At 43.5% G+C, this 16,789-nt stretch overlaps 1 protein-coding gene across 2 annotated transcripts in view; it reads left to right on the top strand.

Annotated features, from left to right (window-relative positions):
- Positions 1-424: 424 nt before the first annotated feature.
- The window catches only part of LOC106568000 (delta-sarcoglycan), a 338,771-nt gene continuing 322,406 nt past the window's right edge, over positions 425-16,789 (top strand). Inside the window, exon 1 of one of the 2 annotated variants that reach the window (XM_014137970.3) lies at positions 425-637. In XM_014137970.3, the coding sequence (XP_013993445.1) occupies positions 461-637 (177 nt within the window). In that variant the 5' untranslated portion in view covers positions 425-460. The remainder of the gene's footprint in view (positions 638-16,789) is intronic. The other variant, XM_082960348.1, reaches the window with a different exon arrangement.

Raw genomic sequence — 16,789 nt, 5'->3', positions numbered from 1 at the left:
ATGGGGTCGTGCTCAGTCCTCTTTTTCCTGTAGTCCACAATCATCTCCTTTGTCTTGATCACGTTGAGGGAGAGGTTGTTGTCCTGGCACTACACCACAGTAATTGTCTGTATTTGAAAGTGTCTCCTCATTAATTCATGTATAATGTACACATTTTCAAATTTTAATGTCACAATTACAGTGAAGTTCCTTTCTTGCAAGCTCTAACCCAACAATGAAGTAATCTATAGCAATGTTATGTAGTGTGTCAGCAGCCTACAACATTAAATAAAGAGACACTTTGAGTCCATCTGCAACCCTTTCCGTTGCTCCTTGGACACTCCCTTCTGACATCAGATGGAGTTGTGTGTCAGCAGAGGTCCTATTTTACAACCTCTACCTTTAAATAGTCTACTGACCCAGTCAGGAAGTCTGTCTGCACACTGAAGCATGGTGATAAGTCCAGACAGCTGAGTTTGACATGGCCTCCCTCTCTCTCTGCTGTTATGCCTGGGACATTACCATTCAGAAGGGGAGACGTCCGTATATGGCCGGGATTGGAAACACTAAAAATAGTCCCTGGGAGACACAAATCCAGTCAAGGTTTACCTCTGAAAAATCAAAGGACTTACTTACCATTGTGAAAACATCTGCAACGGTAGGGATGTAGTGCCATTTTGAGTGTTTGAATGCTCAGTGTGATTTAAACAAGGGTTCATTGGAGGTTTGGCTCTGTGTGTGTGTGGGATCTGTGATCTGCCATGGCAACACAGTTAGTGTTGGTATAGCCTAGGTAGGGCTGAGGACATATAATAGGGCTTAACTGAAGAAACAAAGGAAGATTTTACTGAAATAACTGCAAAAGTCCTATAATGTTGGCAGTGAATATTTTACAAGCCACTTCTGATGTATCACTGTTGATAGAGTACTGATTGGGCAGTACTCTGAAGTAGCAGCAAAAGATTGTAAAAGGTTGTTATCAACATATCCCTACTTTAGATACATCTAAGTAGTCTCTGAAAGGGTTATGTGAGGTGTCTGGTTTTGTTTCTGAATTGATACTGTTTTAATTAATGTAGTGAGGCTGCCTTGGATGTCAGTTGTCATTAAAATTGCAGAATCCACTGAACTTAATCTAACACACAGATAAGGATTTTTTTGAGGGTTGACCACTGTGTCTGCCTTAAAAAACCTGCTCATATACTCTTATGAATTAATTATATTGTTGGATCCTAAAACCCACTAAATACACTTGTTCTTTACACTCACATTAGTGAGGTCCTTAAATCAATGCTGAGCCAAAATATAAATGCAACATGCAATAATTTAGTTCATAGGAGGAAATCAATCAATTGAAATAAATTCAATAAGCCCTAACATATGGATTTCACATGACTGGGAATACAGATATGCATCTGTTGGTCACAGATACCTAAAACAACGGTAGGGGCGTGGACTAGAAAACCAGTCAGTATCTGGTGTGACCACCATTTGCCTCATGCAGCGTGACACATCTCCTTCGCATAGAGTTGATCAGGCTTTTGGTTGTGGCCTGTGTGATTGTGGCCTGTGGAATGTTGTCTCACTGCTCTTCAATGGCTGTGCAAAGTTGTTCGATATTGGCGGGAACTGGAACCCGCTGTCATACTCGTAAATCCAGACCATCCCAAACATGCTCAATGGGTGACATGCCTGGTGGATATGCAGGCCATGGAAAAACTGTGGACATTTTCAGCTTCCAGGAATTGTGTACAGATCCTTTCGAAATGGGGCCGTGCATTATCATGCTGAAACATGAGGTGATGGCGGCTGATGAGTGGCACGACAATGGGCCTCAGGATCTCGTCACGGTATCTCTGTGCATTCAAATTGCCATAGATAAAATGCAATTGTGTTCGTTGTCTGTAGCTTATTCTTGCCCATACCATAACCCCACCGCCACCATGGGCACCCTGTTCACAACATTGATGTCAGCAAACTTCTTGCCCACACAACGCTATACACGTGGTCTGCAGATGTGAGGCCATTTGGACGTACTGCCAAATTCTCTAAAACGACGTTGGAGGCGGCTTGTGGTTGAGAAATGAACATTAACTTCTCTAGCAGCAGCTGACCACATGTGTGGAGATAGTTTTTCAACTTTTGAGAAGGACTTGAGGAAGTACTCTTCGATCGCATGTTTATAATCAAATCAAATGTTATTGGTCACATACACATATTTATCAGATGCTATTGTGGGTGTATGCTTGTGTTCCTAGCTCCAACAGTGCAGTAGTATGTAAAAACAATACACAACAATACACACATCTGAAAGTAAAAGAATGGAATTAAGAAATATATAAATATTAGATTGAGCAATGTCGGAGTGGCATTGACTAAAATACAGTAGAATAGAATACAGTATATACATATGAGATGAGAAAAGCAGTATGTAAACATTATTTAAACATGATTATAGTGAATAGTGTTACATTATTAAAGAGGCCAGTGATTCCAAGTCTACAGTACGTATATTGGGCAGCAGCCTCTAAGGTGCAGGGTTGCGTAACCGGGTGGAAGCCGGCTAGTGATGGCTATTTAAGAGTCTGATGGCCTTAACTTTTTTGGGATAGGGGGCAGCATTCGGAATTTTGGATGAAAAGCGTGCCCAAAGTAAACTGCCTGCTACTCAGGCCCAGAAGCTAGGATATGCATATAATTGGTAGATTTGGATAGAAAACACTCTAGTTTCCAAAACTGTTAAAATAATGTCTGTGAGTATAAGAGAACTGAAATGGCACGCGAAAACCTGAGGAGAATCCATCCAGGAAGTGCTATTATTTTGAAATTGGTGTTTTTCCATTGAAAGCCTATCCACCATTTAAAGGGATAGGACGCAGATTCCGTTCCCTATGGCTTCCACTAGCTGTGAACAGTCTTTAGACATTGATTCAGGCCTTTATTCTGAAAAATGAGGGAGAATGAGCAGTTTCAATAAGAGGCCAGTGGAAATTTCCCAACCTGTTTGGTGCGCAATCCCGAGAGCGTGCCTTTCGTTGTTTATCTTTTATATTGACGACGCTATTGTCCGGTTGAAATATTATCGATTATGTAGGCTAAAAACAACCTGAGGATTGATTATTATAAACATCGTTTGTCATGTTTCTACAAACTTTACGGATACTATTTGGAATTTTCATCTGCCTCTTGTGACCGGATTTGAGTCATTGGATTAACCTCTCTAGGGTAGGTGGCACCAAATCGTCCCACCTACGTAACAGCCAGTGTAATCCCGTGGCGCGTTATTCAAAAAACTTCAAAAATGCAAAAACTTAAATTTTTCAAACATATGACTATTTTACACCATTTTAAAGACAAGACTCTCGTTAATCTAACCACACTGTCCGATTTCAAAAAGGCTTTACAACGAAAGCAAAACATTAGATTATGTCAGCAGAGTACCCAGCCAGAAATAATCAGACACCCATTTTTCAAGCTAGCATATAATGTCACATAAACCCAAACCACAGCTAAATGCAGCACTAACCTTTGATGATCTTCATCAGATGACAACCCTAGGACATTATGTTATACAATACATGCATGTTTTGTTCAATCAAGTTCATATTTATATCAAAAACCAGCTTTTTACATTAGCATGTGACTAGCATGTGACTAGCATTCCCACCGAACACTGCCGGTGAATTTACTAAATTACTCACGATAAACGTTCACAAAAAGCATAACAATTATTTTAAGAATTATAGATACAGAACTCCTCTATGCACTTGATATGTCCGATTTTAAAATAGCTTTTCGGTGAAAGCACATTTTGCAATATTCTCAGTAGATAGCCCGGCATCACAGGGCTAGCTATTTAGACACCCAGCAAATTTAGCACTCACCAAAGTCAGATTTACTATAAGAAAAATGTTATTACCTTTACTGTCTTCGTCAGAATGCACTCCCAGGACTTCTACTTCAATAACAAATGTTGGTTTGGTTCAAAATAATCCATAGTTATATCCAAACAGCGGCGTTTTGTTCGTGCGTTCAAGACACTATCCGAAAGGGTAAATAAGGGTGACGAGCATGGCGCAATTCGTGACAAAATATTTCTAAATATTCCATTACCGTACTTCGAAGCATGTCAACCGCTGTTTAAAATCAATTTTTATGCCATTTTTCTCATAAAAAAGCGATAATATTCCGACCGGGAATCTGCGTTTAGGTAAACAGACGAAAGAAAATAAAGCATTCGGTCGACTCGGGCACGCGCCTAAGCCCATAGTCCTCTGATCGGCCACTTGCCAAAAGCGATAATATGTTTCAGCCAGAGGCTGCCTCGATATCGTTCAGCTTTTTCCCGGGCTCTGAGAGCCTATGGGAGCCGTAGGAAGTGTCACGTTAGAGCAAAGATCCTCAGTCTTCAATAAAAAGAGCCAAGATGAAACACCACTTGTCAGACAGGCCACTTCCTGCATGGAATCTTCTCAGGTTTTGGCCTGCCATTTGAGTTCTGTTATACTCACAGACACCATTCAAACAGTTTTAGAAACTTTAGGGTGTTTTCTATCCAAAGCCAATAATTATATGCATATTCTATTTACTGGGCAGGAGTAGTAACCAGATTAAATCGGGTACGTTTTTTATCCGGCCGTGTCAATACTGCCCCCTAGCCCTAACAGGTTAATGAACAAAACGCGTCAACAACTTTGCAATATTCTGAGTACATAGCTCAGCCGTCACGGCTAGCTAATTTGACACCCGCCAAGTTCAGGGCTCACTAAACTCAGAATTACTATTAGAAAAATGGTTTTACCTTTGCTGTTCTTCGTCAGAATGCACTCCCAGGACTGCTACTTCCACAACAAATGTTGTTTTGTTCCAAATAATCCATAGTTATGTCCAAATACCTCCGTTTTGTTCGTGCGTTCAGGTCACTATCCAAAGGGTAACGCGCGAGTGCATATCGAGACAAAAAAATTCTAAATGTTCCATTACCGTACTTAGCCTGTTTAGGATAGGGGGCAGTATTGACACGGCTGGATAAAAAACATACCCGATTTAATCTGGTTACCACTCCTACCCAGTAACTAGAATATGCATATACTTATTACATATGGATAGAAAACACCCTACATTTTCTAAAACTGTTTGAATGGTGTCTGTGAGTATAACAGAACTCAAATGGCAGGTCAAAACCTGAGAGATTCCTTTACAGGAAGTGGCCTGTCTGACCATTTCTTGAACTTCTTTTCCATCTCTATCATTTACTAAGGATCTCTGCTCTAACGTGACACTTCCCACGTCGTCCATAGGCGCTCAGAGCCCGGGAAAAAACAGAATGTCGTCATTCCAGCCCCAGGCTGAAACACATTATCGCCTTTCTCAAGTGGCCGATCAAGGGACACTGGGCTTATGCGCGTGACCCCGACCGCCCACCCTCTTTGGGATTTTTTCCTCTGTTTGCCGAAAAGGAGATTCCCTGTCGGAATATTATCGCTTTTCTACGAGAAAAATGTCGTAAAAATTGATTTTAAACAGCGGTTGACATGCTTCGAAGTACGGTAATGGAATACTTTGAATTTTATTGTCACGAATTGCGCCATGCGCGCGACACTTCTTTACTATTTCGGATAGTGTCTGGAACGCACGAACAAAACGCCGCTATTCGGATATAACTATGGATTATTTTGGACCAAACCAACATTTGTTATTGAAGTAGCAGTCCTGGGTGTGCATTCTGACGAAGACAACAAAAGGTAATCAAACTTTTATAATAGTAAATATGATTATGGTGAGTGCTAAACTTGCCGGGTGTCTAAATAGCGAGCCCGTGATGCCTGGGCTATGTACTTAGAATATTGCAAAATGTGCTTTCACCAAAAAGCTATTTTAAAATCGGACATATCGAGTGCATAGAGGTCTGTATCTATAATTCTTAAAATAATTGTTATGCTTTTTGTGAACGTTTATCGTGAGTAATTTAGTAAAATGTTAGCGAATTCCCCGGAAGTGTGCGGGGGGTATGCTAGTTCTGAACGTCACATGCTAATGTAAAAAGCTGGTTTTTGATATAAATATGAACTTGATTGAACAAAACATGCATGTATTGTATAACATAATGTCCTAGGGTTGTCATCTGATGAAGATCATCAAAGGTGAGTGCTGCATTTAGCTGTCTTCTGGGTTTTGGTGACATTATATGCTGGCTTGAAAAATGGGTGTCTGATTATTTCTGGCTTGGTACTCTGCTGACATAATCTAATGTTTTGCTTTCGTTGTAAAGCCTTTTTGAAATCGGACAGTGTGGTTAGATTAACGAGAGTCTTGTCTTTAAATGGCTGTAAAATAGTCATATGTTTGAGAAATTGAAGTAATAGGATTTTTAAGGTTTTGAAAATCGCGCCACAGGCTGGCAGTGGCTGTTACGTAGGTGGGACGAATTCGTCCCGCCTAGCCTAGAGAGGTTAGAAGCATGTCAAAAGCTGTTTAAAATCAATTTTTATGATATTTTTCTTGTAAAATAGCGATAATATTCCAACCGGACAATAGTGTATTCATTCAAAAGGACAAAAGAAAAAATGGCGAGGTCTCGTGAACGCGCATTTCCAATCTCTTTGTCACCAGGCAGTCCACTGACAAACTGTGCTCCTGTACTCTGCCCAGAGACAGGAGACGCCTCAATCCGCTTTCTGAACGCTTTAGAGAGCCAATGGAAGCCTTAGAAAGTGCTACATAACCCCACGGGCACTGTAGTTTCGATAGAGAAGAAAAAGGAGAACTACAAATTCGCAGACAGGCCACTTTTTGCTTGGAATTTTCTCAGGTTTTTGCCTGCCATATGAGTTCTGTTATACTCACAGACACCATTCAAACAGTTTTAGAAACTTCAGAGTGTTTTCTATCCAAATCTACTAATAATATGCATATCCTCATTTCTGGGCAAGAGTAGTAACCAGTTTAAATCGGGTATGTTTTTTCATCCGCCCGTGAAAATACTGCCCCCTATCCATATCAGGTTATATTCTCTGGGTGTAATGCTAGTGAGTTACCACCACTCTGATATCTAATAGTTATTTCCAGCTCTATGTAATAACACAAAACCTTTTCTGGGCTAATAATGTAAGAAATAACACACAAAAAACGAAATACTTCAAAGTTGCTTTGGGGCTAGAAGCAGAGCAACCATATGTGTCGGCTTCATCTTATATTGGTCTCTTCAATGCAGTTTGAGCATCAGGTTGTCTCAGGTCACAGGTGCTTATCAATTGGAATACAAATATATCTGCTGCTGTGGCGGTCTTAAATGTAAGAAGAATGCAAGGCAATGGGTCAATTCTATTCAACTTAAATCTAAATGGGAAGAGTAATCCTTCAGTTCACAGGATTTACACAGATCAACCAGCCAACCAGCGTTACACCTCTCTCTCTCTTTCCTCCACTCCCTCCCTCCCTCCTTCCTTCTCCATCCACATATTCCTCCATCTCTCTTTCCCACTCACTGGCATTGCAACGCTGTCCCCTTTGTTAGACACTGCTGCACTCTTCACAAGCTTCCAATAAACACGTGAGTTCACTGCAGGAGAATTAATTTAGGCCAGAGAGACAAGGTAATCTAAGGTCAACCCACGAGCCATCAAAGAGCTAACTTTGGTACCCACCACCTCTGTGTGGCTCTAGCCTTTTGGAGGCACTAACCACGCTGAAAAACATCCCCACATCATGATGCTGCCACCACCATGCTTCACCGTAGAGATGTTGCCAGGTTTCTTCCAGACGTGATGCTTGACATTAAGGCCAAAGAGTTCAATCTTGGTTTCATCACAGCAGAGAATCTTGTTTCTCATGGTCTGAGAGTCTTTTTTTTCAAACTTCAAGCGGGCTGTCATGCGCCTTTTACAGAGGAGTGGCTTCCGTCTGGCCACTACCATAAAGGCCTGATTGTTGGAGTGCTGCAGAGATGGTTGTCCTTCTCAAAGGTTCCTCCACAGAGGAACTCTGGAGCTTTGTCAGAGTGACCATCGGGTACTTGGTCACCTCCCTGACCAAGGCCCTTCTCCCCCAATTGCTCAGTTTGGCCGGGCGGCCAGCTCTAGGAAGAGTGTTGGTGGTTCCAAACTTCTTCCATTTAAGAATGATGGAGGCCACTGTGTTCTTGGGGATCTTCAATGCTGCAGAACTTTTTTGGTACCCTTCTCCAGATCTGTGCCTTGACACAATCCTGTCTCGGAGCTTGTGGTGGCTAATTTCTGCCTTACGAAATGAGGAGAGTTAAACACACCAGTCCGAGTTTACTACATCTTTAATAATTAAGATACTTTTGCAAAAGCCTCTTTGACCTTCAATTATTCACTCTCTCGAATGAACCAGGAAGGTGATTACACAATGGCTACAGAGATATTTTATAGCAAAGATACACCCCCTTCAACGTACATTGACAAACCACAGATACATAGAATGGGTCACAAAGGTTAAGTTTTGTATGACAGATATCCATAAAACACAGCAGGCAGTAACTGCTATGTCAACAGGGTTCATTGTATAGCCCAGTATCTGGTCCCCTTAGAACTGTCCCTCCCTGGTACGGTATTGAACAAAAACACCATTTCATCCAACGGCATATATCAATTGTCAACTCTAGATACTCCCATCTCAAGCAAACCCCCTCTTGACCCCACTCCTGGACAGGCTCACTGAGGGGAGTGAGCCTCTAGGCCATTTACTATTACAGGATAAGTGCGAGATCTAAGAGAGGACATACAATGTTCCAGACACTGCCATAAACCTCCCCACAGTAAAGAAAAGGAGGGAGTGACTTGCTCACAGACATTGTGGAGACAAGTCATTGGTTCCCCCTTAATCACGCCATCCCTTCACATGGTTTAAGAACAGGTTAAGAGACATTCACATATGAAGACAATATTTCATTCTGTCCTCCTCTCTCGCTGATATTCTACATAGCAACAGAGACATGTAAAAAACAACTCTGACCTCTCCCCTCACCAGGGCCTCCCACTCCTCTTCCTATTCTGGTTGGAGCCAGTTTGCACTGTTCTGTGAAGGGAGTAGTACACAGCATTGTACGAGATCTTTGATTTGTTTAACACTGTTTTGGTTACTACATGATTCCATATGTATTTTTCATAGTTTTGATGTCTTCTCTATTATTCTACAATGTAGAAAATAGTTCAAATAAAGAAAAACCCTTGAATGAATAGGTGTCCAAACTTTTGACTGGGACTAGTTGGCATTGAAAACAGTGGACAACAAAACCAAAGCATGGATTGCTGTCACACCTTGTCCATAGACTGCTTACAGGGCAAGGAGGGTGTGGAGGTTCTGTGTGTGGCTTTTAACCAATTCTTTGGATTCCTTATGTATATCTCATTCTTAGAAAAAGCTTGGTTCAAATTTGATGTTAGGTACTGTATTAGTTGAATATTATATGAATTGTATACATTCAAATGGTACATTTGTGTGTAATCAATTAGCTACATTTCTCTGAGATCAAATTATATTTCAACAAAATAATTTTGAACATAGTAAAAATAAAGAAAAACCTTTGAATAATGGGTGTTCTAAAACTTTTGACTGGTAGTGTATGTATATATATATATATACTGCTCAAAAAAATAAAGAGAACACTTAAACAACACATCCTAGAAATGAATGAAAGAAATAATCTTATTAAATACTTTTTTCTTTACATAGTTGAATGTGCTGACAACAAAATCACACAAAAATAATCAATCCAATTTATCAACCCATGGAGGTCTGGATTTGGAGTCACACTCAAAATTAAAGTGGGTAACCACACTACAGGCTGATCCAACTTTGATGGAATGTCCTTAAAACAAGTCAAAATGAGGCTCAGTAGTGTGTGTGGCCTCCACGTGCCTGTATGACCTCCCTACAACGCCTGGACATGCTCCTGATGAGGTGGCGGATGGTCTCCTGAGGGATCTCCTCCCAGACCTGGACTAGAGCATCTGCCAACTCCTGGACAGTCTGTGGTGCAACGTGGCGTTGGTGGATGGAGCGAGACATGATGTCCCAGATGTGCTCAATTGGATTCAGGTCTGGGGAACGGGCGGGCCAGTCCATAGCATCAATGCCTTCCTCTTGCAGGAACTGCTGACACAGTCCAGCCACATGAGGTCTAGCATTGTCTTGCATTAGGAGGAACCCAGGGCCAACCGCACCAGCATATGGTCTCACAAGGGGTCTGAGGATCTCATCTCGGTACCTAATGGCAGTCAGGCTACCTCTGGCGAGCACATGGAGGGCTGTGCGGCCCCCCAAAGAAATGCCACCCCACACCATGACTGACCCACCGCCAAACCGGTCAGGCAGCAGAACGTTCTCCACGGCATCTCCAGACTCTGTCACGTCTGTCACATGTGCTCAGTGTGAACCTGCTTTCATCTGTGAAGAGCACAGGGCGCCAGTGGCGAATTTGCCAATATTGGTGTTCTCTGGCAAATGCCAAACGTCCTGCACGGTGTTGGGCTGTAAGCCCAACCCCCACCTGTGGACGTCGGGCCCTCATACCACCCTCATGGAGTCTGTTTCTGACCGTTTGAGCAGACACATGCACATTTGTGGCCTGCTGGAGGTCATTTTGCAGGGCTCTGGCAGTGCTCCCCCTGCTCCTCCTTGCACAAAGGCGGAGGTAGCGGTCCTGCTGCTGGGTTGGTGCCCTCCTACCGCCTCCTCCATGTCTCCTGATGTACTGGCCTGTCTCCTGGTAGCGCCTCCATGCTCTGGACACTACGCTGACAGACACAGCAAACCTTCTTGCCACAGCTCGCATTGATGTGCCATCCTGGATAAGCTGCACTACCTGAGCCACTTGTGTGGGTTGTAGACTCCGTCTCATGCTACCACTAGAGTGAAAGCACCGCCAGCATTCAAAAGTGACCAAAACATCAGCCAGGAAGCATAGGAACTGAGAAGTGGTCTGTGGTCACCACCTGCAGAACCACTCCTTTATTGGGGGTGTCTTGCTAATTGCCTATAATTTCCACCTGTTGTCTATTCCATTTGCACAACAGCATGTGACATTTATTGTCAATCAGTGTTGCTTCCTAAGTGGACAGTTTGATTTCACAGAAGTGTGATTGACCTGGAGTTACATTGTGTTGTTTAAGTGTTCCCTTTATTTTTTTGAGCAGTATATATATATATAGCAGGCTCGACTCAACAATATATATATATATATAGCGGCTGTGGGCCCTAGGCGTTTGCTTGTGTCAGTTACTCCTGGAACCGGCCCTGTGTGTGTGCTTGTATATATTCACCCTGTGAATATATGTGTATTCACCATGTAAATATGTGTATATTCACCCTGTAAATATCAACAGACAAGTTATTTCCCTCTTAGAAGGATTGTGTCAAGAGGAGGAGGTGAAATTGTGAGGGAGAATCATAGAGCAACTGGAGGTCAAATGTTGCTTTCTTCTGGAAAAGTCAGTTCCAATTTATCGTAACTTGCGATGAGCACCACTGGATGTTTGACTTGTCGTGTTTCTTTGCATGTGTGAGTAGCGTCCCACCGTATTAATATGTAACAACTATCTGACATTCTGATAGCGCTATTCACATTGCATTCATGAAAAAGTCTGCATGAGACAGTACATTTCTCCATTCCCCAAGCATGGGCTAATATGGCGTGTGCAGCACTGTATTGAGATGCAATGAATAGTATTGGTTATACCAGCACTGTTCCCTCTCATCTCCCAGTGAACTCATTAGAGATGCTCTCCAGCCAGCCCCTAAAGGGTGGAGCAGTGTCAACACAGACACAGACAGCCTGGGACATGCCTCTGATTTCCTCTCGATGTATGCTGTCTCAGTGAACTGAATATTCAACAACTTTAAAATATATTAGCTAGCTGTGTTGTGCACTCGCTCCCACTCTCCCTTCCCTCTCGTGCAATAATTGGATTGTTGTTGTTGCGTTGTGAGTACTGTCACATGGAATATTGTATGTGCCAAGTAGAGACGACGCTAGAGTGATATAAAGCTATTCCTACGTTCACTTCTGTGTAGAATTTACTGTATGTAATTGATTTCCTTTCTTTAGCTACTGCTGTGTGTTTTGGTGTAGTTTCATCGATGTTTGTTATTTGAAATGTGGTTATATAGTAATGACAAATTGGACCTGCTGTAATGCACAAGCCCACATAAAACTCCCTAAGGATACGCTTAACGCAGCCATACATTTGCTTTACAACAACGCGCTGTTGAGTCGAGCCTGTGATCTATAGAGTCAATAAATAACAGTTCTTCAAAAGCAGAACACAACCCACAGATGCAGAAACCTGCAAAAAGCTGTTCCCGCTACCAACCGAGATAAACGTGTGTCATTATTAAATCAAATCAAATCTGATTTGCCACATGCGCCGAATACAACAAGTGTAGACTTTACCGTGAAATGCTTACTTACAAGCCCTTAACCAATAGTACAGTTCAAGAAGAAGAAAATATCTACCAAATAATATAAAAAGTAATAATAAAAGGTAACACAATAAGAATAACAATAACGATGCTATATACAGGGGGCACCAGTACAGAGTCAGCGGGGGTACAGGCTAGTTGAGGTAATCTGTACATATAGGTGGGGGCGAAGTGACTATGCATAGGTAACAATCAAACAGTGAGTAGCAGCAGTGTACAAAAGGGAGGAGGGGACAATTCAATGTAATTTGTCCGGTAGCGATTTTTATGAATTGTTCAGCAGGGGTTAGAAGCTGTTGAGGAGCATTTTGGTCCTAGACTTGGCGCTCCGGTACCGCTTGCCGTGCGGTAGCAGAGAAAACAGTCTATAACTTGGGTGACTGGAGTCTCTGACAATTTTATGGGTCTTCCTCTGACACGGCCTATTATATAGGTCCTGGATGGTAGGAAGCTTGGCCCCAGTGATGTACTGGGCCGTTCGCACTACCCTCTGTAGTGTCTTACGGTCAGATGCCGAGCAGTTACCATACCAGGCAGTGACACAACCGGTCAGGATGCTCTCGGTGGTGCAGCTGTAGAACCTTTTGAGGATCTGGGGACCCATGCCAAATCTTTTGAGTCTCCTGAGGGGGAAAAGGTTTTGTCGTGCCCTCTTCACGACTGTCTTGGTATGGTTGGACCATGATAGTTCGTTGGTGATGTGGACACCAAGGAACTTGAAACCCTCGACCCGCTCCACTACAGCCCCATCGATGTTAATGGGGGCCTGTTCGGCCCGCCATTTCCTGTAGTCCACGATCAGCTCCTTTGTCTTGCTCACATTGAGGGAGAGGTTGTTGTCCTTCCACCACACTGCCACTTCTTTGACCTCCTCCATATTGGCCATCTCAACATTGTCGGTGATCAGGCCGACCACTGTTGTGTCGTCAGCAAACTTAATGATGGTGTTGGAGTCGTGTTTGGCCACGCAGTCGTGGGTGAACAGGGATACAGGAGGGGACTAAGTACACACCCCTGAGGGGCCACAGTGTTAAGGATCAGCATGGCAGACGTGTTGTTGCCTACTCTTACCACCTGGAGACGGCCCGTCAGGAAGTCCAGGATCCAGTTGCAGAGGGAGGTGTTTAGTCCCAGAGTCCTTAGCTTAGTGATGAGCTTCGTGGGCACTATGGTGTTGAACGCTGAGCTGTAGTCAATGAACAGCATATTCACATAGGTGTTCCTTTTGTCCAGGTGAGAAAGGGCAGTATGGAGTGCGATTGAGATTGCGTCATCTGTGGATCTGTTGGGGCGCTTTGCGAATTGGAGTGCGTCTAGGGTGTCCGGGAGAATGCTGTCGATGTGAGCTATGACCAGCCTTTCAAAGCACTTCATGGCTACCGACATGAGTGCCACGGGGCGGTAATCATTTAGGCAGGTTACCTTCGCTTCCTTGGGCACAGGGACTATGGTGGTCTGCTTGAAACATGTTGGTATTACAGACTCGGTCAGGGAGAGGTTGAACATGTCAGTGAAGACACTTGACAGTTGGTACGAGCATGCTTTGAGTACACGTCCTGGTAATTCATCTGGCCCAGCGGCTTTGTGAATGTTGACCTGTTTAAAGTTTTTTTTCACATCGGCTACCAAGAGAGTTATCACACAGCCATCCAGAACAGCTGGTGCTTTCGTGCATGCTTCAGTGTTGCTTGCCTTGAAGCAAGCATAAAAGGCATTTAGCTTGTCTGCTAGGCTCTGGGCAGCTCGAGTCTGGGTTTCCCTTTGTAGTTCGTAATAGTTTTCAAGCCGTGCCACATCCGATGAGCGTCAGAGCCGGTGTAGTAGGATTCAATCTTAATCCTGTATTGACGCTTTGCTTGTTTGATGGTTCGTCTGAGGGCATAGCGGGATTTCTTTTAAGCGTCCTGATTAGTCTCCCGCTCCTTGAAAGCGCCAGCTCTAGCCTTTAGCTCGATGCGGATGTTGCCTGTAATCCATGGCTTCTGTTTGGGATATGTACGTACAATCACTGTGGGGACGACGTCATTGATGCACTTATTGATGAAGCAGATGACTGAGGTGGTGTATTCTACAATGCCATTGGATGAATCCCGGAACATATTCCAGTCTGTGCTAGCAAAACTGTCCTGTAGTTTAGCATCCGTGTCATCTGACCACCTCCGTACTGTGCGAGTCACTGGTACTTCCTGCTTTAGCTCTTGTTTGTAAGCAGGAATCAGGAAGATATTATTATGGTCAGATTTGCCAAATGGAAGGCGGGGGAGAGCTTTGTATGCATCTCTGTGTGTGGAGTAAAGGTCGTCTAGGATTTTTTCCCCCCTGGTTGCACGGGACATGCTGGTAAAAATATGGTAAAACTGATTTAAGTTTGCCTGTATTAAAGTCCCTGGCCACTAGGAGCGCTGCTTCTGGGTGAGCATTTTCTTCTTTGCTTATGGCCTTGGTTGAGAGCGGTCTTAGTGCCAGCTTTGTTTTGTGGTGGTAAATAGACGGCTACGAATAACAGATGAGAACTCTCTTGTTAGATAATGTGGTCTGCAGCTTATCATAAGGTACTCTACCTCAGGCTAGCAATACTTCGAGACTTCTTTAAGATTAGACATCGCGCACCAACTGTTATTGACAAAAAGACACACACCCCCACCCCTCGTCTTACCAGAGGTAGCGTCTCTGTTCTGCCGGTGCATGTAATATCCCGCTAGCTCTATGTTGTCCGTATCTTTGATCAGCCACATCTCGGTGAAACATAAGATGTTACAGTTTTTAAGGTCCCGTTGGTAGGATAATCTTAATAGTAGGTCATCAATTTTATTTTCCAATGATTGTACGTTAGCAAGAAGAATGGAAGGCATTGGGAGTTTACTCGCTCACATCTGGATTTTCAGAAGGATCCCCGATCTGAGTCCCCTTTTCCAGCATCTTTTCTTCACGCAGAAGACATGGATCTGGACCTGTTCCAGTGAAAGCAGGATATCCTTCTCGTCGGACTCGTTAAAGGAAAAAATGTATTCCAGTCCGCTGTGAGTAATCGCTTTTCTGATGTCAATAAGTTATTTTTGGTTATAAACATGTCATAACCATGTGTGACTATGTTCCTTATCATGGACTACAGGAAACGGTTTCAGGAGAACAACCTCTCCCTCAGCGTGATCAAGACAAAGGAAATGATCGTGGACTACAGGAAAAGGAGGGCCAAGCATGCACCCATTCTCTTTGACGGGGCTGTAGTGGAGCAGTTTGAGAGCTTCAAGTTCCTTTCTGTCCACATCCCCATCAAGCTATCATGGTCCAAACACACCAAGATAGTCGGAAGAGGGCAATGCCTATTCCCCCTCAGGAGACTGAAAAGATTTGGCATGGATCCTCAGATCCTCAAAAAGTTCTACAGCTGCACCATCGAGAGCTTCCTGATTGGTTGCATCACTGCCTGGTATGGCAACTGCTCGGCCTCCGACCTCAAGACGCTACAGAGGGTAGTGCATACGGCCCAGTACATCACTGGGGCCGAACTCCCTGCCATCCAGAACCTCTATACCAGGCGGTGTCAGAGGAAGGCCCTGAAAGTTGTCAAAGACTCCAGCCACCCCAGTCATAGACTGTTCTCGCTACTACTGCATGGCAAACCTTACCGGAGTGCTAAGTCTGGGTCCAAGAGGCTCCTGAACAGCTTTTACCCCCAAGCCATAAGACAGCTAAATAGTTAACCAAATAGCTACCTGCGTTGACCCTTTTTGATTCTATGCACACACAGTGAACTTTACCCACACAGTCACAGATACTTACACTGACACTTTAACATACACACACACACACACACTCACACATAACACGTACACACAGGAACACATTCGCCACACACACACGTATCACATACGCTGCTGCTACTGTCTACTATCTATACTGTTGCCTAGTCATTTTACCCCTACCTATATGTACATATCTACCTCAATTACCTCGTACCCCTGTATATTGGAAGTCAGGATCTCTAGTCTCCACCTAGTGTTGTTAACAACCCATGGTTCCCCTTATCCAACTGTCAGTGGAGAAACAAGCTTTTGAGTGTTCAGACATAAAACATCTAAGTTATTCCGACTGGCATGGAAGTGGCTAGAGTCTTTAGAGGTGTAAAGATAATTAGGAGTCTGAAACTAGGCTATTTGGTGCAGTGTGTGTGTGGGGGGGTGTGCGTGTGTGTACGTGTGTGTGTGTGCATGTGTTGTGTATATGTGTGGTGTACCTCATATGTGCATGTGGTGTATTCATATCATATGTGCATGCCTGTGTGTGTGTGCAACAGAGGGGAGTCAGAGTGAATCAGAGCATATAGCAGATGTGCATTCTTTCACTCCGCAGTCTGAGCCCCAAG

The sequence above is a fragment of the Salmo salar genome, chromosome 13, assembly GCF_965601325.2.
Source record: "Salmo salar chromosome 13, fSalSal1, whole genome shotgun sequence".
Taxonomy (NCBI): domain Eukaryota; kingdom Metazoa; phylum Chordata; class Actinopteri; order Salmoniformes; family Salmonidae; genus Salmo; species Salmo salar.
This window is presented reverse-complemented; position numbering and strand designations above follow the sequence as displayed.